This window comes from Mesoplodon densirostris, chromosome 18 (assembly GCF_025265405.1).
Source record: "Mesoplodon densirostris isolate mMesDen1 chromosome 18, mMesDen1 primary haplotype, whole genome shotgun sequence".
NCBI classification, from domain to species: domain Eukaryota; kingdom Metazoa; phylum Chordata; class Mammalia; order Artiodactyla; family Ziphiidae; genus Mesoplodon; species Mesoplodon densirostris.
The window spans coordinates 5587159-5610344 of record NC_082678.1 but is presented as its reverse complement, the minus strand read 5'-3'; the positions used below and the strand labels follow the sequence as shown (position 1 = coordinate 5610344).

The following is a 23186-nucleotide window of genomic DNA, read 5'->3' as shown; positions in this document are numbered from 1 at the left end:
CGGAGCCAAGTAACAATAACCCCCTAAGCACCGCTCTCCCCCACCAGGTACACTACCTCACAGCTGGGTATAAACATGCCCAGGTGTGCACCCCAGGCACTCACAGCTCCCGCCAGTGTACAGAGCCTCTCCCTTCCAGGGAAGCCTGAACCCAGCCAGAGGACGGCGAGGAGAGGAGGTGCCAGGACTCCGGGGCTCTCATCAGCAGCGGCCCTCTTAAGGAGGGACAGCCCAGTGCCCGCCCCATCCCCAGGTGAAAACACGGTAACAAAAGGACACGGCTGAGTAGGGAGGGGATGCAGCCCTCATTTCCAGAGTAGCCCCAGACCCACAAAATTATCAAACTCATCCTCCAGAGAACAAACCGTATTAGGATTATGGGGAGGGAGATTCTTCCCACCAGAGTAGCTTCTCCCCTCCATCCCTGGCACAGAAGCTTGTGCCAGCCAAGTGTCTAGGGCCAGGACAACCCTCAGATGGACAAGTGCCCTTCCCCAAGGTGTTACGGGTCGGTTAGGATGGCCGACGGGTAGCTGATGGAGTTGCCCCTTCCTGCCACACCCCACTGCCAACACCAAAGACATGGAGCGCTCCCCTGACACCCAAGAGCTGGGGGCAGCAGCTGTCGCCCAGGACAGGCTCTCCCCCAGGCTTTGGCAGGGGTAGGATCTGGGGAGGCGGCCCCTCCTCCTAGAAGCAGACAAGCCCACAGATAGGACCTTTACCCCACCCTTCAGGGTGGGAGAAAGGACCACTCAGCTGTGAAGCTATCGGATTGCAAGCAAGAAGAATATAAACTGGGGACAAGGGGCTTCACTTCCCCTGCAAAAAGTGGACGGAGAGATGAACAAACGTTTCCTGAAAGGAGGAACCCCCAAAGTTCCTCAGTCCAAATACAACAGAAATAGCGCCCAGGGTTACTCGGGGGAGTCCAATTGTCCAACAAGGGCACCCTACTTTCAGCAAGACAGACAAGGGAAAGTGGAGGGTAGAGACAAGACCCTCACTACGCCCCCAGGCCTGCATCTCCTGGTGGAGCGGAAGCCCTACAGCCTACCCTCACCCCCCAGCTCCCACAATAGGAGGGATAGGCCGGTACCTACAGTGGTTTGAGCCATTCCAAAGCGGAGTCCGGAGCGGGGTGGAGTAGGGACCGGGGGCAGGGAGCCCCTTCTCCGGGAGCAAACAGGCCCGGTTCTGGTTATAAAAATCCACCACCAGGAAGGGACTGGGGGTGGGGGTGAGCCCCCCCACGTCCACGCTCTCGTACATCTTCCCCGCGAAGACAAGAAGTCCGGGCGGATAAGTCCTGCGCGCCGCCTCCCTCACTCAGCCGGCGGCGCCATCCGAGAGCTGCTGGGGGCGAGGGGCACGTCCCCCCCGCCCCGACTGGCGACCCGCGCCGGGGGCCGCCCTCTGCCCTTAGTCCCGCGTCCAAGTCGGCCGGCCGCTCTGCGAGTCCCAGGTGAAAAGCAGGGAAGTTGTGTGTACTGGGGGCGGGGGGGCGGGGGGGGGGGTCCTTCGGCTGACCCCGGGAACGCCCGGCCGAGGCCCGGTAACTCGGCGTCTTCACCTCGAGGGGGCTCCCGTCGCGAGTCTCATGGTGTCCGAGGCAGCGTCCCGCGGCTCCCCGAGTGCGCCGGCCGGGGGCGAGATCGGCGCGGGGCGGGGGGCCACCGAGCACTTCCTCCTCCCAGCCGGGGCTCCCAGGCTTCTCCCGGGCGAGGATTCCGGGTGGGGTGGGGACCGCGCGGCCCCGCCTCCGCCTCCACCAGGCAAGGGGCTGCCGCCCTGCGCTCGGTCTCCGGCGGTGCGCGCCGCGGGCCCCCAACCCCGGCCTACGCGCCCCCTCCCCTGCAGTCCCACTCCCTTTCCTCCGCCCCGTCCCGTCCAGGCACCGCCCCTGCCTTAACCCTTTCCCGGCGGGTCCGGCAGCAGCGGGCGCCAAGCCGGGAACAGAGAGGGAGAGGCGGGCCATGGAAGGCAAGTGGGGGGCAGTCCGGGCAGGAGGAGGCGAGAAGAGGGGACGGAAGGGGTAAAAGGCTCGAGAGGAGGAGTGCACGGAGAACTGACGGAGGCTGGGTACCGGGAGAGGAGGGGGCTGCGCCAGGACGGAAGCGGGGCAGGCGCCTCCCCCGTCCCAGTTCCGGCTCCCAGCCTCCCCCGTGCTTTGGTCAGTCCCCGGCCCCGCGATGCCAAGGCGAGGGAGGTGGTGGGCGGGAGGAGGGGGGTGGTCCCGCTGTCCTCCCCCAACACCCCCCCCACACCCAGCCCGGGCCTCATTTGCCTAATGCAATGCGGCTGAACTCTCTCTGAACTCGCCTGGCGGCGCCTCACCTCCGGGTGACCCACCCACCGCTGCCCGTGACATCACCCGCTCGCCAGCCTGCCCGCGGGGCTCACCCGCCAGCCCCCTGCCCGGTCGGGCCGCTCCCCCGGAGACGCGGAGAATGGCGGCAGGAGGCGAAGGTCTGGGGTGCGTGTGGCCAAGTGTTAGCGCCGTGCCGGGTGTCCTGGGTGTGACATTGTGCAGCTCGGGCACCGCGTGAGAATGAGACACCCGGCTTGTGTCATTGTCTGTGACATCATGTGTGACTCCGGCCGCCCGCCCGCCGGAACCCGATGCTGCAGCTCGGGTGCTTTGGCACAAACGCGTGCAGAGGGGGCTCTCCCCGCAACGTCCGGCGTGCTTCAGTCGAGCAAAGCCCCGCCCAGGGTGTGTCCCACAGGCGGAACCAGCATGGGCCCCCCACCGCACCGTCTAGCCCTGGAGAGAGAAAAGGAGGGGCTGGTGACTTTCAGCTGACCACTTCCTCCCGGAAGCCCTCGGGATGCCGGTTTCACTGGAAGAAAGACCTGGGTTGGGTAGGTCCAGGAAGGCGCGGGGTGGGGGGCGGGGGGGAATGCCCCAGGAGAAGAGAGTATCTTATTGCTCCCTCTGACCCTGCAGCAGAGCTCCCTCATTTGATAGGAATTTACGTGCTTCCGGAGGATAGTCTTCTAAAAGCCAGGTTCCTAACATATGTGGTCATTTAATCCTCACAGCAACTCTTAAGAGATAAGTGGTATTATTCCTATTTTACAAATAAAGAAACTAAGGTCTCAGCAAGGTTAGGTGGGTTGTCCAAGATCGCACTGCTATTAAAGAGTAGAGTGAGTATTTGAACTTTATGCCATCAAAGCCCATGTTCCCACCATGCCAGGCCGACTCAAGGAAAACTATTTTCTGAGCACCTCCCAGGTGGATACCCTGGGGAGCCTGCCTTTGCAGACCTTATGGTGCAACAGCCATTTAGCAAATAATCACAAATATATATATTTCTGTTTATTACTGCATATTATAAATAATTGCAAACTGAGATAATTGGTATTATGACACAAGTAAGCACATAAAGTATGCTTTAAAGGAGAATTAATGTAGGCACCTAATTTAGGTTGGAGGGTCAAAGCAGAGACCTAAAGAAAGACTAGAAGTTTAGAAGTTAGGTAAAGAGTAGGAAGGAGGGCTTCCCTGGTGGCGCAGTGCTTGAGAGTCCGCCTGCCGATGCAGGGGACGTAGGTTCGTGCCCCGGTCCGGGAGGACCCTACGTGCCGCGGAGCGGCTGGGCCCGTGAGCCATGGCCGCTGAGCCTGCGCGTCCGGAGCCTGTGCTCCGCAACGGGAGAGGTCAAAACAGTGAGAGGCCCGCGTACCGCAAAAAAAAAAAAAAAAAAGAGTAGGAAGGAGTGGAATCCCAGTAAAAGAGCCTGTGCAAGGGTCCTGGGGTTACAGAAGTTGGTGAGTTCATTCAAGGAACTAACAGAGGACATAACATAAAATTCAAAAGAAAAAGGAGCGGAGGACCAGGCTGGAGAGGTGGGCTGAGGCCAGACCAGGTGAGCTTGCTGGATTGTATCTCAAATGCAAGGAGAAACCACAAAAAGGTTCCAGGCAAGGGAGAGGCAGGATCTGATTTACAGTGTTACAAATCTGATTTAGCCGTGTGAAGCTGTATGAAGAATGGATGGTAGGAGGGCAAGAGAGACCAGTTAGCACAGTCCAGGCAGCACACAACAGTAGCACAGCCCAGGAGACTGGCAGTGATGATAGAGGAAAGTAATCAATGTGGCCGGGGGGTGGGGGTGGGGCACGGATAGTGGGTAGTGGGGGAAAGGAGGTAGCAAAGAGGACTCTGGTGTGTGGCTTGTGCTACAGCAAAGTTTCCAAGAGTGCAAAGCAGAAAAGTCTACCGGGCGGGTGGATGGGTGGGTGTTGGGCTCCAAAGTGAGGTCTCACCTAAGTGAGGTCTGGGCTGCAGATGGAACGCTGGGGCCTAGGGCACGGGTGCAAGCCTTGGCTGTGGATGAGATTGCTGGGGAGGAGGGCAGACTGCTTCCACAGCCCTTGGTATCTCCTCCCAAACGACGTAGATCCTGGGCACCAGTCATGTGCTAGGCCTTGTGTTCACAGCTTCAAGGTACTAAGGGATCTGGGACTGTCCCTGCCATCAAAGACCTGGTGATCAGTAAAAGATCTCCCAAATGATGCAGCTCACTGCAGGTACCAGGTGGAGAGGAGTCACTTCATGGTAGAGAGATGAGTGCTGTTAAGAGAAAAAATAAGGACCTGCGGGCCTTCAAAGGAGGGAGCGAGTGAGCAAGGAAGCAGGAACATCTGTGAAGATTTCTGGGAAGAGGCGGTATTCGAGATATTCCTTGAAAGATGGATAGGATTTCTGGAGCTGGAGAAGTGGAGAAGTCGGGGTGAGATGCCTGTTCTGGGCAACAGCAAGGTCATGGGGCAGGTCAGAGCAGAACACAGTGTCCTGGGGCAATGGGAGAAGAGGGAAAAAGGAAGGTTCTGGCCGCCTGGGGGCGCAGCGGGGGAGGTGGGGAGGACTGAGTGGCAGGCCTGGGGCCCCGTCCTCCTCTGCCGTGTCCCCCACAACTCCTCCAGGACTGTGTGCTTAGCAGGCCCTCAGCAGGTATGGGCAGAACTGAAGTGGCCTCTGCTTGTGCCAGGCAGGGGTCCCTCCAGTCCCCAACCCCATCTGGAGGGGATAACAAACAGGAAATCATGAGACCCAGGGCCAGACGGACATCGGGTCCCAGTACAGGGTGGCCATCCCCCAAGACAATGCCCGGCTCCACCCACCCCTCGTCATCACTGCTTCTGCAGGGTACTTGAAGCTCGCCCAGGCCCTCACCAGCAAGCAGGTCACTGTGGCCTCATAGCAACTTGCCCAGCAAGCAGCAGATCAGGAGTCTTGCTTTAAAGAGGAGGAAACAGACTCAGACTCCAGAGAGGTTGAGTGACCTGCCCAAGGCTGCGCAGGAAGAGCCGTCCTTTAAGACTTCTGCCAAGGGGGCCTTGGTCCGTGGGCTGAGGTTCCCAGCAAGTCAAAATGGGGAGGGGAGGGCCTCTATTTCTGATCTAGTCAGGGCAGAGGGCCTCCAGTCTACCCTGGAGGTCCAGCTCCATGGGCTGTGCCCCACCATTGAAAACGGAGAGGAGAAGGAAGGCGTTGTAGGCACCGCCCCAAAGTGATTTGGAAAAAGGGAAACACTTCCTCTTTCAGACACTACCCCTCAAAGGGCCTGCACTGGCACCATCCCCATGGGCACAGGGCCCTTGGCACGGGCGGACACAGTGTCTCAGGTCTTGGCCAGCCTAAGAGGACAGGCTTCCTTCCCTGAGTCCCCTCCCCCTGCCCATGCTGGGATCCTGCCCTGAGGGGGGCCTGTGCACTATCAATGCTTGGAGATAAAAGGTGAGGGGGCCGCATTTTCATTCAAAACCCTGTCCAACAGTCTTTTGGCTGACTCTGCATTTTGGACCCTAGGGAGGGCACTGCTAGCGGTCCCCCCTCTCCCTGGGCTGTCCCTCCTATTGTCCAGGGAAAGAGTGGGCAGGAGCGGGGGGAGGGAGGATACAGACTGAAAAGGGGAGCGCGGCAGAGGAGCGGGAAAGGAGAAGGGCTCACCCCCTCCAGTCTCTCCAGGCTCCCCCAGACCCCAGGGCCACACAGCACATGTGTGGATGGAAAGGAAACGTCTGGACCCGGTCTTTCGGGGCTCCCATCCCCAGCTCCTCTACAGAGAGCTTCCAACCCCCCTGCCCCCACTCCACAAATGGAAACAAAATAAGAATAAGAACGGTAGCTTCTACACTCTGTTCCTACAGTGTCTGTCTGGATGGAGATGGAGGGAGGGTGCCCGCTGAGCTCTGCAAACTCCCCGGGCTGCAGTGGGCTGATCTGGGGGCGGGGATGGGTGTGAACAGATTGTATCCGCAGCTTCCAGGACAGGATGGAGATCTGGCCCAGGCCTCTTATCGGTCTTTCCCTCCAGCCTTCAGGATCAAAAACAGAAAAGGGGGCGTGGCTAGGGGGGAGGCCTTCCCCTACGCCCCCTACTGGGTGAAAGCAGAAGGTCCTGAGGCAGAAGCGGGGGGCTTCAGCCATGGGAGGGGGTTTCACCATGGCCGTGAGCTCCCCAAGTCCAGGAGGGCTCCCCACAATACCCTCCCGCAGCTGCCTATCTGGATGGTAGAAAACACCCCAGCTGTAAGGTCACTTAGCTCAGCCACTTAACCACCGGTGCTGTTTCCTCATGTGTAAATGGAGATAATGTCCCTCTCCCAGGATTGTCCGGATTAAGATTTGTAAAACAGAGATAAAGTCCCAGGCACACAGTAGGTGCTCCACAGATGTTAGCCTCCCGTTCTCTCCAGCCCCCACCCAGAAAGGGCCAGGGTCCCTTTCCACTGTCGTAACACGGAGTACCACGGCAAGGAGACAGCGAGGACCACATGCAAGGTGAACAGCAGAGTGCATTACAGCAATGCTCTCGCCTAACCTCGGCCCTCTGAGGGAGGTTCTGGTCAGATCCCTGGGTTACAGACGAGGACCCATGCTCAGAGAGGTTATCACATCTAGTAAGTGGCAAAGCCAGAACTCGCTACACAGCCTACTCCACCTCCCCCCACCCCGCCCCTGACCCCGTGGAATTCCCAGGGGGAACAACAAAAAAGGCAGGTTCGTTTCCTCTCCAGCCTAGACTAGCGATAAGAAATAGAGACCCTTCCCTCCCCAAACACACCACACAATCACAGACGCCTCCCCCGTACACCCTCTGTGCCCTAAGTCACCGCCCCCTCCAGCACACAAACTGACACCCCTCCCCGGCTCTGGGTCTGACTCTCCTCATCCGCACTCTGACCCTCTCACCCAATACACGTAAGCCATCGACCCCCCTCCCCAACACACACCCAACCTTGACCTCCCCACCCCTAAAACACACCCAACCCTGACCCTCCCCCCAAGGCACACTGAATCCCAGCCCTCCACAGTAAATACCAGTTCTCAGAGACCACGCCCCAGGGGCTGGTTTAGAGCGGGGATCCTGTCCCATCTCTGGAGCTTCCCACTCCGGCTCCCTGGGAGACGACAGCAGGACAGATACCCCCCTGTCCCCAGTGACCTGGAAAACAGTTCTGTCCTTCCACAGGCCACCGGGTCTCTGAAGGGTACACCCAAGGTCCAGCCTCCTCCTGACCTGGGGAGAGGAATGGGAGGTGGAGGGAGGACCATCCAAACACCTTTGTTGGTGGGAAGTGGGAGGAGGGAGCCTCATGTGCTAGGTTGCCTACAGAAAGGGTGGCAGAGGGCCAGAGCATATAATCGCTTCGCTCCTTACAGGAATGGGGGCCACAGATGTCCACCCCTCCTAGGAACTGCCTGACCCCCCGCGCCAGCCCCCAGGTGGGGAGAGCGGGGAAGGCGAGGCTGCCTCCATGTCTGAACTTTTTTTTTTTTCTTTTTGCGGTACGCGGGCCTCTCACTGTCGTGGCCTCTCCCGTTGCGGAGCGCAGGCTCCGGACGTGCAGGCCCAGCGTCCATGGCTCACGGGCCCAGCCGCTCTGTGGCATGTGGGATCTTCCCAGACCGGGGCACGAGCCCGTGTCCCCTGCATCGGCAGGCGGACTCCCAACCACTGCACCACCAGGGAAGCCCCATGCCTGAACTTTGATCCGTCATGCTTCGCTACCCAGTGCTGAGAGCCAGGGTCTCCAGGCCCCTCAGCCCTGCCCAAGAAGGAGGGAGATGCAGGGCTCCCTCAGGTTCCTGGCCGCACCTCTGGTCCCAGAGAAGGGGAAGGTCGGGGAGAAGCTCAGAGGCTGGGGGCCCGGGTAGGAAGAGAAGTTGTTATTGTTTACTAGGAAGGGCCAGGGCAACCCACAGGCTCACAAAGGGAGGGGGCAGGAAGGGGCATTGCCCAACCCGAAGTGTGGGCACCCCACCCTGGGGGATGAAGGTTAGCAGGATGGGAAGTGGGGTACCCGGAAACCCTCCCCACCCACCTCTAAGAAAGAGGAAGAAGCTTGCAACATTCAAAGAAGGGCAAAACATTTGCTTGTCCGGCACAAGACAGGGCAAGGTCAGGGGTCAGGCCCAGCCCCATCCAACCCTCCGTGAGCCAGGCCCCAGGTGGACAGAGCATCTGGGGCTCTGTTCCTATCACCTGGGGAAGAGCAAGCTGTCCACCGGCACCAGGCTGAGCACCCTCGATGTCTCCCTCCCTGAAAACCCCACCCTGGCAGGAAGCAGACACTCCAGCAGTCACTGGAGCTGGGATATGAATCCCAGTCCCCACGGACGCAGGCACTACCCCACACAGACACACCCGCCCCTTCCCCAGCAGCCCCGAACCCAGACACTGGCCTCCCCCATCACCTAGCATAGACTGAAGACCAGGCCAGAATCGGGCTTCCGACTCCGACTCCCAGGTCGAAGTGCTGCCGGCTGCGCACCTCCAAGGGAGGAAACAGAAGGTGGAGGTTGAAGTAGGCAGCATCCGCCTGCCCCCTGCCCCAGGGCACAAAGGGTAGGGACCTAAAGTAGCACAGACTTAGAGCCCCTGCTCCCAGTGGCTGGTGGGGCCTGGGAGGGAGGGGGCCACCGTGCAGCCAGAGGAGGTGAGCCAGGAAGCAGTGGTGGCAGTGGGCAGCCGGCCAGTGTGGGCAGTGAGGCGCCCAGCCAGGGCCTGCCCCAGGGACAAAGAGACTCCCTGGCTCCGGGGAGAGGGCGCTGCCCCCACACTGGGAAGGGGGCACTGACCCAGCCCAGCCGGGCGCACAGGGCAGCGGCGCCAGGCAGCTTGCCAGTGGCCACGGGAGAGGCGGTGGGTGCCCGGGGCAGGGTGTTCAGTACCTGCCCGCCAGGAGAGGTGGGACACGTTTCCCAGGTCAGCAGCTGACCAGCCAGTCCGCCGTCCACGGCCCCCTTCTGCGGCTCCCACCCCCTCCCGCCCCAGGCCAGGCCCCGGCTCCCTCCCCCGCGCCGCCAAGCCCTGGCCCGGCGCCCAGCTGGGCCCTGGGGGCCAGAGTTACTGTAAGCGTCCTGGCAGGCCCGAGGCCTGGACCCTGCCAGCTGGCCATAGCTGCCGCCACCTCCCACTACCTGGCTCGGCCAGCCAGGGAAGGTTACCGAGACCCCCACCCAGCCAACAGGCGACCCCTGTGGCAGAAGGCGGAGGCGGAGAGAAAACACAGGCCCTGCCAAGAGCAGGCTTGCGTCCACAGCCGGAGTCCAGGCTGAGCGCCCCCTCCTGGGACACTGCCCCGACCCACCCGGCTGCCTGTGGGCCCCTCCCTCTCACCCTCCCCACAAAGGGAAGCACCACCTAGCCTGGCCAAGGCGAGGGGAGGGGATTGTACGCCTCCAAGCCCCTTCCCCCAGAGGCACTGGATGGGGCGGGGCGGAGGTGGGGCGCTGCTCTCAGTAGAGCTGCCATTTCCACCAAATGTCGAGAGGTTTGTTTACCCGCCTCCAGCCTCCGTGTCCAGTCCTTGGAGCTATTTATAAGGCCCTCCACGGCAGAGCGCGGGGCGGGGGCGCGTGAGAGGCGCCGGAGGACAGCACTGTTCAGCTCTCCCTCTGTCCCCCCAACACCAAACACAATCACGGCCACCAGCCTACAAGCCCCACCAGACGACGATCCCCCCGTGTCTGGAGGAGCCCTGGCCACTGCCGAAGAGATGTGCCTAGAGGCCCACCTCGGCCTGCCGCCCTCCACCGCCCCTCCCACCGTGCCCACCACTCCACTTACTGGCTGGGGATGGCGTGCTATAGCCGCTAACTGGAAGCTGGTGCTGGAGAGTGGTCAGGGCGCCTGGTGGGGAGAGTCCACCCAGCATGGGGGGGAAGAAGAAGGCGTAGGGGGGCACCGGGTATCCACTGAGGTGCCCGCCCCCAGGTGTCGGGCAAGAGCTGCTGTTACTGGCCATGCCAAGCAGCCACAGTCAGAAGAGCAGGCAGACAGTCTGGCCAAAGGCTCTGGCAGGCTTCAGGCCGCCTCTCCTCGGGTCATGGGGCCTGGGCCCAGAGGGGGTTTGGGTGGTCAGCCCACCCCCCCCTTCTGTCCTGGAGCTGCGGTCCAAGGCTAGCAGGCTGACCTCAGCCTCCTGGAGCCCCCACTCCAGTTGGGGGCCAGGTGGGCTGGGGGACGTCCCAAGAGCCGGTCCTTTGGTCAAGCACTTCTGTGAGCTGGCACTTTCCCAGGAAGGTCCAGAGCTGGCCTTCAGGACGCCGAAAGGATCCCTCTCCTAGGTGGGCCCCAGCTAGGTGGCGGGGGAGGCCATGTCCTGTGATGCTGCAGAGAGAAAAAAGACAGGTGAGTGGGCACCGAGGAGCAGGCGCACGGGCATTCCCCGCGGAGCTCCCCAACCTGGGCGGCCGGAGATTTTCCCGTGGCACCCGGCTGAGCAGACAGCTGGCACCATGCCTGGCTGGCAGAGACCGCCTGGGAGTAGGGCCCAGACACTGCTGGGGGTGGCAGGACAGCAGAGCCAGGCTGGGGAGACGGGGACAGAGCCCAGAGCCGAGGAGGGCCTCTCACCCACAATCCTGAGAGGAAAGGGTCCCCGGTGCCATGCCACCCCGAAAGGAAGATTCCTGCTGCAGAGGAAGGCAGCTGGCCCTCCTTCCCCCAAAGCGGGTTACCTGAGGTCAAGATGCAGGGAACGTGTGCTTGAAGGGAGGAGGGAGGGGGAGGAAAAGCCGTTTCCCTAAAGCGGTGGCACTTCTCAGAAAAATGACTCCTAAGCCAGGGGGCCCCGCTTACACCACTTCCCCCCCAAATCCAAGCCCGAGCACCCCAGATGGGTCTGTCCCACGGGCCCAGAGGGGAGGCCCGTTTACATACATACAAATAGGGAAATGGGAACCGAGGACTCCTGGGTATCACCTCCATTGCCTAACAGCATGATGGGCAGGGACTGCCCAGGGTGGAAGCCCCCTACTCCCAGGCAATGGAGGGGCAAGGGAGACCGATCTCAGAGTTCACCCACATACTCTGTCTGCAGAAGCAACCTCCCTGGAGAGGGTGGGAGGTGGGCAGAAGATGAAAGGCCAGATGCCCCTCCACCAGTGCATCCACAAATCCATACCCTGTTTGAACAGCTGGGACCCGAGGACACGCAGAGAAAACACCACGGGTAGCAAGAGACAGAGATGAACCCAGAAATTCCACGACACAGTGAGACAGACAGGCAGCAACAAGAGCAGAGAACGAGATGGAGAAAGAGAAGCATCCACAAGAGGTCCAGGAGGATACATGTAAACAGTATCAATAAATATGCACGTATTTATATATGAGTGTGTGTGTATACACACACATGACATATATGAGAGACAAAAGAAAAGAGAGAGAAAGAAACATGGCCAAGCAAAACCACAATGAGATACCACTTTGCAGCCACTAAGATGGCTATAATCAAAAACACTGATAACGACAAGTACGTGAGGATGCGGAGAAATTGAAACACTCAGACATTGCTGGTGGGAATGTAAAATGTTGCAGCTGCTTTGGAAAACAGTGTGGCAGTTCCTTAAGAGGTTAAACACAAGAGTTACACGACCCAGCAATTCCACTTCTAGGTATCTACCCAAGAGAAGTTAAAACGTAAGTCCAGGGCTTCCCTGTTGGCGCAGTGGTTGAGAGTCCGCCTGCCGATGCAGGGGACGCGGGTTCGTGCCCCGGTCTGGGAAGATCCCACATGCCGCGGAGCGGCTAGGCCCGTGAGCCATGGCCAATGAGCCTGCGCGTCCAGAGCCTGTGCTCCGCAACGGGAGAGGCCGCAACAGTGAGAGGCCCGCGTACAGCAAAAAAAAAAAAAAAACACGTAAGTCCACACAAAAACTTGTACATGGGTGTGGATGTTCATACCAGCACTCCTAACAGCCAAAAAGTAGAACCGACCCAAATGTCCATCAACTGATGAATGGATAAATAAAAAGTTGTACATCCATAAATGGAATGTTATTCTGCCATAAAAAGGAACAAAGTACCGATATACACGACAACATGGATAAACCCTGAAAACATTATGCTAGTTGTAAAAGACCACCTACTGTATGATTCCATTTACATGAAATGTCCAAAATAGGCAAATCTATAAAGGCAGAAAGTAGATTGTGGTTACCAGGGGCTGGGGCATGGGTTTGAGGGAAATGGGAAGTGACTGCCGAATGGTATGGGGGCTCTTTCTGGAGTGATGAAAATTTTCTAAAAGTGATTGTGGTGACGGTTGCACAACTCTTGTGACTATACTGAAACCAGTGAATTGTACACTCTAATGGGTGAATTGTATGGTATATGAATTATACCTCCATCAAGCTATTAAGAAAGAAAGAAAGGCGGGGAGGAAGGAGAGAGAAAAGAAAACAGGGCCACAGAGATCCCAAATAAGGACTACCTCCCTTTCCAAGCCCTTCCTCCCCAAGCGCAGGCCGTGCCAGGCTCCAAGCTCCAGGCTCCAGGCTCAGACCTGGAGTCCAGAGGACACACACATGGCCAGCATTTGGCTGAGGACCATGCCTGGGATGGGGGAGTTCTGCCAAGGCCACTATGGACGAGGCCAGGACTTCTGGGCCCAGCCGGGCCGGCCAGCCAGCCTGTGACTGTGCGGGGCTGAGGGAGGGGGAGGGGGACAGGTACTTGCAAGGAGTGGGGGGGGCAGCTCCCCTATTGTCAACGAGCACAATTTTGACTGTGACTAATTATGACCACCATCGGGCCTCTCTCCTTGCTCCTGAACAAGGTGCCCCCTTCCTGCCCCAGGCCCCTGCCAACTCCCTCCCGGGCTGCGAGGCTGACATCAGAGGAGCAGGGACCCCACCCGTCGGCCAGCTGCCGCCCTGGCCCCCCACAACCCTGAGGGGCGCCACACAAGGGGAACTCGAGCCAGCAAGGGAGGGAGGGGTTGGCTGAGCCTCACCAGCGTTGACAGTCAGACCCTCACATACGTGCACACCCACTTGCAGAAACTCACACGCGCAGCTCCAGGGAAAGCGTCCGGTGGCCAAGAGCACGCGTGCTTGCACACCCAGCCCGGGTGCGTGCGGGCACGCATGTGACACGTGAGGAGAGGGAACCCGGAGATGCGATCCTTCCACACCTGGGCTCCACAGATAGTGAAGCCGGCTCCAGGCCTGCATGCCCAGCCCGGGACACAGCTCCCCACAGACGCACAACCACAGCCTCAGAGTTTCCCAAACTGCACCTACCCTGGCCCTCCCCCAGCCAGGCGAGCCTCTGTACCTGCCTTCCTGCGGGCCGGCCCCCCAGTACACAGCAGGGTCCACAGACACAGAGAAGCACGCCGGTGGATTCAGGTCCAAATGGGGGCCGGCCTCTCTGAGGTGAGGCCCAGGAAGCCATTCACTCCAGAACCCAGGCCTCCTGACCCAGCTTTTGGGGGCTGGGGGGCGGCAGGAGGTTCGGTCTGGACCCTCTGGAGCTGACCCTTGACCCCAGAGGAGAGATTAACCACAGCCGCCTTTATGCCTCAATTCTGCCCCTGAGGAGTTTGAAACTGGACCATACTTCAAACCTCAGCCACAGATACACACCCCAGGGAGAGGCTGGAGGGTGTTCCCCACCCCCATTGGAGCCTCACCGAAGGAGCTCAGCCTGCAAACTTCAATGCAGTTAGTTCCCCGGGGAGGGCCTTGAGCCAAGGGAGGGGGCAAAGGTTACAGAAATGGGCCAAGGGCCAGGCTGGCCAGGGAACAGGGATGGGCAAGGGCAGGGATGATGGGGGCGGGGCCAAAGAGCACAGGCCCGGCCTCAGAAGGTCCCTCTGGAACCACGACCCTTGGGGAGATGCCTGGGTCCTGGCCCCCTGCACCCAGGGGTGGAGAAGACACTGTCAGAGAATCGAAACCAGCACCAAAGAAAGGGAAAACAAATTACCCACATCCAACCTCCACCCTATGCCCGCCACCTCCACTGCCCGTGGGCACCCTCTCTTGAGGGAGAGAAAAACCACAGGCCCACACCTCCCATACCCGGAGCCCAGCCTCCGCACAGGAGAAAGGGGGGGGTGGGGGGGAGGGCCGGAGCACCTGCCACCAGCCAGGCACCCCTGCCCACTGGGGCCTCCCTCACCCTCAAAAGGCTCCAGGATCCCTCCCCCAGTGTCAGGTGTCCCCAGCTACCCGTTCTTTATGTCCCCAGAGTCACACATCTGGAGAAAAAGGCAAATGTTGGCCGAGCTGTAAGACAGTAGAAAGAACCAGAAGTCTGAAGGGTCAAATCTCAGCTCTGCCACTCTGGGTGACCTTAGGCAAGTCACTTAACCTCTCTAAGCAACTGTTTACTCGTCTGTGAACTGCCTACCTCAACAACGGGCTGTGTGATTTAAGAGATAAAAGTCCTGGAAAGCACCTAGCACAGCGCCCACCCAGCACACAGGAGGTGCTGGGCAACGGGTCCCCTCCCTCCCCCGCGCCTGCCAGCACCACCTCGGGGCCTCCCTGGGCAGTATGTCTGCTGTCCCTGCCCCAGCCAGGGCTAGCAGCTGCTGACAGGGCTGGGCGGGAGAATTACCCATTTTCCAGGGTCTGCTTCCCCCCAGACTGAGGACAGGAATGTGGGGAGAGGAATATTCGGGGTGTGGGTGGAGGCCTGACCACAACCCTTTCCCCAATTCCCTTCTTTCATTTCACAAACCAAAAAAGGGAAACCTTTGGACGTGGGGAGGGGAGGAGGGGAAGAGGAATAGACGATTTCCCCCCCTGCCCTCAGGGAGGAGGAGCCAGGGGTCCCCAAACCCAGCTGGCCCTGCCCCGCTTCTTCATCCACTCCCTCCTCTCTGCTTCCCAGGCTACCCCACTACCATGGCTCCCAAGGAATAGAAGCCAGGCAGTCCCAGACGGGCTGAGAGGAGGGGATAAGGATTGGGGAGCTTAAAACAAGGGGGGACAGGGGCTTTCCTAGGCATTCTAGACAGTCAGTGAATCAGATGCAAATGACACCCAAAGCTCAAGCTCAACTTGGGGGTGGGGAACAGGGACTCCAGCCCTGACGGAAGCAAAGACCCAGCCCCTCTGGACCCCCTCCCCTGTCAGGAGCTGGCAGAGCAGGGCAGGGCGGGACAGGGCAGATTTCAAACCAGAACAGTGGGCTGGAACTATTGATAAACTTTCCAGAAAAATACACACACACTCACACACACACAAAGCCAAAACCTCTCCCCTCCCCCATACTCCTCAGATGAACATTACTCCCTTTTCCCCCTTTTTCCAGAGGCCCCTCTCTCCTCCTCCTGGCCACTCTGGTCCTCTGTTTACCTTTTGCTCTCCAGGCTCTGGGCTGCAGGAAGCCAGCAAGGCCAGCCACATTTTGAGAGAGACCACCCCAGGAGGGCCTGAGAAGGGTCAGCGGGGTGAGGTTGGGACAGGTGGAGGGCACCTCTTCCCCACCAGTCCTCAGAAGCCCAGGCCCGCCTCGCTGGAGCCGGGACTTGTTGGAAAACCTGCCCCAAGCACGTGCAGGGCCTGAGCACATCTACGGAGAGAGTCAGGGGAGTGCTGAAGTCCAGCGTCTGGCCTCTGGATGCTGCCACTGCCCACGGCCTCAAGACACAGCACCTAGTCCCAGAAAAGTCGATCTGATGTCTCCCCAACTTGTACCCGCCCAAGCTTCTGCCCCAGCTACACAGGGCTGCCTGACCTCCACGGGCCATCATCCCCGCAGTGACTGAATACCAGGCAGAAAGGGCAACTGGACAACCCAAGCCCAGGACAGGCCAGGCCAGGTGCTGGGAGGAGGAAGTGGGGGAGGCGGGGATGTCTGCTGGTCAGGGCAGTGTCCCGACTCCGCACCCCAGGGACTGCACCCCAGAGCCCCCTGGGAGATGTGCCCAGGGCCTCCGAAGCCCAGGGTGACTGAGGGGCCCACCGAGAACCAGAGCTGAAGCCTCCCACCCAGTCTTCCCTTGGAGCAGAGAGCAGGTGAAAGGGCAGGGGGCAGCCCAGGCCTCAAGGAGAGGGATGGGCCCACGGGGAAGGAAGAAAACAGGAAGGGGAAGAGATGAGGCTGCCGAGGCCACAGCCAGACCACAGGAGTGTGTGGACCACACAAAGGCAGCTCTGTCCGGGTCGGGGACCGAAGGGGCACAGACAAAAGGGGACAGCCCCCCAGCCTGGAAACCACCGTCCTCACAGCCAGCCTGGCACGGGGCTTTCCCCACCCCCACCTTGGCAGCTGCCCCCTCACCACTGTCCCCCCTCTCCGCGGTGCAGGAAGCATAACTCTCACAAGGGGCGGGGGCTGCCGAGCACACAGAGCAGCAGGTATGTGCGCGGCTGCGCGGCTGCAACCCGCCTCCCCCAACCCCTCAACTCGGCTCCAACCCCGCCCCGGGGCGGACTGACTGTGGGCACGACCCAGTGCTACCAGCCCCCTCCCGGCGGCGTCCTTCCCTAGGGACCCGGGCTGCAGGGAAGCCGGGAACGCCCGCCCCCGCCCCCCTCCCGCCTCAGGATATCCTTTTGGCTCTGACCCCAGACCAGGCCTGAGTCAGCCTGTGCCCCGCCCCACACCCCCCATCCAGCGACCCCCAGGAACTTCCTACTCCCCACGCTCCACACCCACCTACTCAGGTGGGGCCAGAACTAGGGGGAATCTCTTCCCCTCTCCACCCCCAGCTGAACAGGGAAGCCCACCAGGGGGTGGGGCGGATGGTCACAAGGTCCCAGGACCAGCCCCTTAAAGCACAGGGCCTGCGGGATCAGGGCGAAGCGGGTGCAGGCTGTGTGTGGAGGGGAGAGGAGGCCCTGGGGACCACCACCTCCCCGGCCCCAAAACACACACAACTGGGGATCCTGCCCAGAGACCCTCCCTACTCCAGCCTGGACCCCAAGAAACCACAGAAACTCCCTGGGGAAGGTAGTTTCCATGAGAACACAGGACGGGAGAAGGCTCCAAAGGGAAAGGGGACAGGGAGCGGAGGTTCCAAGAACGGGCATCTTTCTGGGACAGCGGGACCCAGGCTGGAGGGGACAGGGTCTGCACAATCGGTCAGATTCACACTCAGCCACAGCCAAGCACAGCCAGACGTGGTCACAGTCTCCCCGACGCTCAGTCTGAGTAGGTGGCTGTGACTCCTTCCCACAGACAGAAGTCTGGGGGGCCCTGGGGGATCTGGGGCATCGGAGACCACACACACTCAGCTTGAAACAGCCCCCTGGGCATGCCCCCCCAATCCCCCCCACAAACTGTGGGCCTAGGGGGAGGGGCAGCTCCCTCCCCACAAGAACCAGGGTAGTGCCCAAGGCGGCCATCTCCATGGCAACCAACAACAAACATCCCGGGAACCACAGAGGGCCAGGAAGTGACAGCCACGTGACAGGAAGACAGTTTTTTTCAGTGGGGGGGGGGCGAGGAAGATTGTTAGCAGCCCCTGGGGAAGCAGCTGTCCCCTAAGTTTCCCCCACTTGGAACTGGAGGGAAGAGGTCAGCTGGGAAGGTGGCCACACATACACCCCCAACCCCACTGCAGTGTGCGCAGCTGGCCGCAGGGCTGACGGGCCCTCCCTTCCCGCCTGCCACTCACGGTTCTCCCCTTTGGGTCCCCCTCCCTTCCACTTCCTGCCGTGACTGGAGATCAGAGAACTCCCCACCGCAGCTTCCCCTTCTCAAGTCTCGATTCCTGGGCTGAAGGTTTACTGTGGGGCGAGGGACACAAGGAAGGAGGGCTGGGGACCTGCGGTAGGACCCAGGGGACAGAGGCTCCAGGGGAGGAGCCGGGAGGCAGCTACTCCGAGGTAGGTGTGTACACACAGGCACACATAGAGTGAGTGGGTCACGGTGACACACCACCGGGCGCAGTGACACACAGAGACTGCCTGACCTCAGGCAGCTCTGGGGGGAAGCGAGCAGGGCCACTGGATCCGCCCCGGCGCGCCCCACTCCAGCTCGGTTCCTGATCCTCCGGGTTCAGCTCAGGCGTCTCCTGGCCTCCAGGCAGGCGAGGTCCCAACAGTGCCCAGCCCCCACCGCCTCTCCCCTGCCTTTCGTGCTGAGGAATCCCCCTCCCTGCTCCAAGGTGCTCGCCCAGACGAGGGCACCTTGGCCGGAGGCGGGGGGAATGGAACCTCCCGCCACCCCCCTCCCCTTCTCTGCAGATGTCCCAGACTATATTTAGCCCAAACCGGGCGGCTAGCCAGACCCAGACTCCCCACTGGCCCGGAGCTGAGCTCCCAGTTTTTATGCAATTAAAACATTAACAGAGAACCACCCCCATCCACACACCCCCATACCCCCCAGCCCAGCCAGAGCAGCAGAGCTCAGAAAACACGACAAGGGCAGCCCAGCCCTGCAGCCAGCGATGCGGCTGGCGGTCATCGGGCAAATAGCAATAAACTCATCCCCTTGCCCATCTCCGGGGCCCTAACCCCCACAGGCAGGATAGGGACATCACCCACGAGATCAGGTTGACACTTGGGTCGGGGGGGGGGGTAGGCTTTCCTTGTTCCGGGGCCGGAAGGGAAAGGCATATCCAGTGGGTGGGGGGTTGCCTGGTTGCAGAAATTCCACCTGTCATTTTGCAGCCCCCCTCCCTGGCCTGCTCCAGTTACAGGGCTGGGGGTTGGCAACAGGTGCTGGCCAGGCTGGCAGCAGTCTAATCCCCCACCCGCTCCCCAGGCTGACGGTGGTGCCTGAGGTCCAGGCAGGGGCCCTGGCCAGCAGGATGCCGGGTAAAAGAAGGAGGCACTGCTGCCTGGTGGGGAGGGGGCAGCCCAGGCCCCTTCTGTAAGACCTGGCCCCCTGGACTCTGTGATGTGTGTTGGAGGGTCTGGGGAAGGCAGGGAAACCTTAGTTCCACCGCACCTATTTCATTTCCCCACGATGCCAGGCCGGGCGGGCTAGAGCGTGGGAGGTCTGTCTGCCTGCCTCTTCCTCCTCCTCCTCTCCAAATTCCAGGAACAGGCAAGGGAGGCTCCAGTTGCAGAGAGAGCAAGCAGGCGGTCCCAGCTGAGAGGGAGGGGGGCGGGGACTGGAGCGGGAGGCAAGATCCAGACGAAGCAAGAGACGCCCACGCCCAAGCCAGACAGGACAGACACACCGACACTGACACATTCTCACACTCTGGGCCTGGTCCCCGAGTGCCGCCCACTCTGCAGGGACACCCAGACTCCCTCAGCCAATCCTGCCCATCCCCAGAACACTCCCTGGATACCCACGGAGAGCCAGGCCTTCGCTCCCACCCCACATCCCCCCACAAACCCTGTGGGCTCCGTACAGCAGCCAGAGGGTGGAGAGGGGAACCGAGGGAGGAAAGACAGCAGGCGTCAGAGAGGACATGGAGCCAAAGCCCTGGGAACTGGGGTATCAGTTGCCACACTCCTTTCCCAAAACCCAGTAAGTCAAGACAACCCTGGCCATCTTGCCAGGAGCCCTGCCAGCTTCCCACACTCCCCAAACCACCACCACTAGAAAGGGTGTGGGGTGCTGGGTGAGTGGAGATTACCCCATTTACTCATCACAGGGACAGGATTACCCTCCCCAGATGCCCATCACCCCCAAACCCAGACAGAGCTCCTAAATGGACCCCACAGAGTCCCAAACACACCCACCCGTACAGCCCAGTCTGGGTCCTGCCCTGCCCGTGCCAGTGCCACCCAGAGGACAGGGAATGGGGCCCTGAGGTTTTATCTGGGGGCAGGCCCCACCCTGTCACACAGTTCTGAGGACAACCCACCTAATACCCTCAAGTCTGAGCAAGGAGTGGCGCAAGGGTGGGGGTGGAGGGGTTCCCAGAAGGCAGAGCCAGCTTCCAAGACCAAATGATTTAGGGGAAGTGGAGCTAATTAACTGGGGTCTGGGTCAGTACCCCCAAAACAGACCTTAAGGGCCACTCAGACAATGCCCTTTCCCCCCACAATAGACATGCTGGCAGGAACCACGTCATGGTACATGTGGGTGACTATGCCTAGCAGGGCGGCATGGGGGAGATCAGGATGGGGCTGCCCGCAGCTAGCTTCCTGCCAGGCTGCCACATGGCTGGGAGTAGGCGGGGGACCAGAGAGATTTCCCAGAGTGGTAGCAGGGGCATTTAGGGTCAACCTGAAGGATGGGGATTTGGGGGCTATAAGAGGAGGCGGCCAGGATTAAGCGGTTCCGAGCCCAGGGTCTTCTCAGAACTGCCACTGCACCTGCACTGCCCTCATCAGTCTGGCAGGGCAAGTCCTGAGGTGACCACCACATGCACACGCATTCACACCCTCCAAATCCAAGATCCTCAGCTCCCAAGGGTCAACCCCAGTCTGACCCTAGTGACCGCTCTGTCTCAGGATTGACATGGCCCAGACTCCCAGGCAGGACTGATGGCCTAGCCCCTCCCACTGCACCAACAGCTTTCATAGCCACAAACTCCCTGATTCCACAACTACCCCTCTTCTTCCTCCAGGTCCAAATACTCTTTCTCTTATTCCCTCCCCCAGACTCATCTCCACCCCTCATAGGGGAAGCCCCAAGGCTCCAAACCACCCCACACTGCAACCTGGGGCTTCCCCAGCCCAGCCTCCCCATCAAGCACAAGCCCTGGAAGAGAGTTTGGGGCTTGAGCCCATTTCCTAGCAAGACCTGGCAACCTTACTGAACCACTTCCCCAGAACCCTGCCCTATGACCGCTGCAGCCAGGGAAGGGGACAAGACATATCCCTGAATCTCCTAACCAGGAAACTGGAGGAGGAACGGCAGTTAGGAGCGGAAGTGAGGGTTGGGGGTAAGCAGCATGGGGTGGGGGAGTGGGGGAGTGTTCCTCTGAAAACACACACACACACACACACACACACGTGCACTCATCTCGCAGGTAGAAGGCAATCTGGTTACAGAAGAGGGAACTGGCACTAGTGGGGGCCAAGGGTACCCCCTCCATGCCAGCACGTGGGCAACCTATCCAAGGTAGGATGAACGGTGGAAAAGCGTCTCCAAGACCGGGGGGCTTTTCTTATCTGATTTCCACATGAGTTAGTCCCCATCCCCAGCCTAGCACACTGGAGGCCTGGCCTCCTTCTCACGGAGCCTGACAATAGGGCAATGTCCAGAGAGGAGAAGGGGCATTGCCAAGCAGATTTTCCAGCGCCCCCCTCCCACATACACATCTGGCTAGCAGCTTCCCCGCCTTCTGGGTGGCACCAGGTCCCAGACACCCTCGGCAGAGCAAAGACGACCAATCTATTCCTTCCTCCCTACGCCCCCAAAAGCTTCCATAACCCCATGGTGCCACCCGACCCTGAGACATCCCTCCCTGGCTGCACTGGCTCCCGTCCCCAATTCTGACGGCTCTCCGTGCTCCACGGGGGACACCAGCTGAATGGGCCCCGCCCCCCAACCGGCTGCCTCTGGTGGGGGTGGGCCCCTGGGCTGATTCTCCCCAAACCACAGGGCGGCTCAGATAACAGGAGGGAAAGAAGGAGGGGGCTAGTCCGTTGGGCATCCGATCTCTCCCCAAACAGGTTTGAAAGTCTTTTTGTTTTGCTTGTTTGTGAAGAGAAAAGTGAGAGAGAGCAGGAGTTCCCAGCGGCGGTTCTGCCACAGCTCGGGCGCCGGAGACACGCGCGGCAGACGGCCCCAGACGCCTCACGGCTTCGCGCGAAGACACGGGCGCAGACAGACGGACAGACGGGGCTCCCCCACCCTGAGCACGGTGGCGCGGGGTTGGGAAGCCCAGGAAACACCAGGTTCCCGTCGGAACCCGTCCGGCACCGGGTCCCCGCCCACGGGTCCTCTCAGGAGAAGGCCAAGGGGCCGCGATGCCTGCGGGAGCCGGAGGCTCTCCAAAATCCCCGGGGGAGAGGTTACCTCGCAGTAGGGGGAAGCAATCCGTCCGGGTCGCCCGCGAGCACGGCGTCTGCCCTGACCCTGAGTCTTGGAGCCGCTCGGCGTCAGGGGTTGCGGGGTCCAGGGAGAGGAGCGGTTTGGGGGGCCGCGGCTCAGGGGCGCGGGGCGAAAGCAGCGGCCATGGCGAGTCACGTGCGGAGGCTGAAACTTTACCCGGAGCCCCAGACCGGGGGGCGGAGGGTACCGAGCAGCGGGGAGGCCCTCACCCTCGGGCCCGCCCCCGTCCGCCCTCCGACCAATCACCAACAAGGGGCGGGCCCACAGTATCACGCCCCCCCTCCCCTTAACAGACCCGGGAAAGGGCGAGTCTTAAAGGAGCCGCGCCTAGCAGAAGGCTGGACCGTGGGAATCTGGGAGAATCCCTCCCTCTGCCCCAAAAGGAGAGATTCAGAGGGAGAAGGGGGAGTTCTCCGCAAAAAATGGAAGGAGGGCTCGGTAGGGAAAGGACTGCAGGGTGCGGTATCACACTCCCTTCCCTCCAACGACACACCCACACTCACAGGGGCAAGGATCATACGCACACACCCCTCACACCTAAACCGGGGTTAGAGGGGCTGCGACGTAATATGGAAGCGAATACAGTGACTCCGGCCCTATCTGTCAAGCCCCTGACTCCCATAATTATAATCCTCCTCCAGGAACCCCTTGAAAATGAGAGCTGTGTGACCTTGAGCAAGTCGCTTCCTCTCTCTAAATTCTAATTTTCTCACTGGCAAAAAAGGAGTGCAAAAGCAGGTAGACCGCCCTCAAGTACACCTGCTCTCCTCGTCTCCCCCAAACACGTTTCCAGCTCAAGTGAGTCGGAGGAACTCTGGCCCAACCCAACCCTTCAGCAAACCCCAGAACCCTCCCCCAAAAAGGACAGCGGCTCTTGTGATCTTCCAAGAGCCGAGTAGGGGGCGCCCAGGAGCACCCCTACATGCTATGGGACTCTCAGACCCAAGCTTCTTTCTCCTGGCCCAGGCTGGAGGAGCCAGGAAAGCTCGCATTCTTGTTCCAGCGGGGCAGGATCTG

The 23186-nt window shown here is 60.6% G+C and overlaps 1 protein-coding gene across 3 annotated transcripts in view; it reads right to left on the bottom strand.

The window, feature by feature from the left end:
• The window catches only part of RARA (retinoic acid receptor alpha), a 34186-nt gene extending 11823 nt beyond the window's left edge, over nucleotides 1-22363 (bottom strand). Inside the window, exons 1-2 of one of the 3 annotated variants that reach the window (XM_060080564.1) lie at nucleotides 22134-22363; nucleotides 10089-10631 (exon numbers count right to left, since the gene is read on the bottom strand). In XM_060080564.1, the coding sequence (XP_059936547.1) occupies nucleotides 10089-10266 (178 nt within the window). In that variant the 5' untranslated portion in view covers nucleotides 10267-10631; nucleotides 22134-22363. The other 2 variants (XM_060080566.1, XM_060080565.1) reach the window with 2 other exon arrangements.
• Nucleotides 22364-23186: the final 823 nt, after the last annotated feature.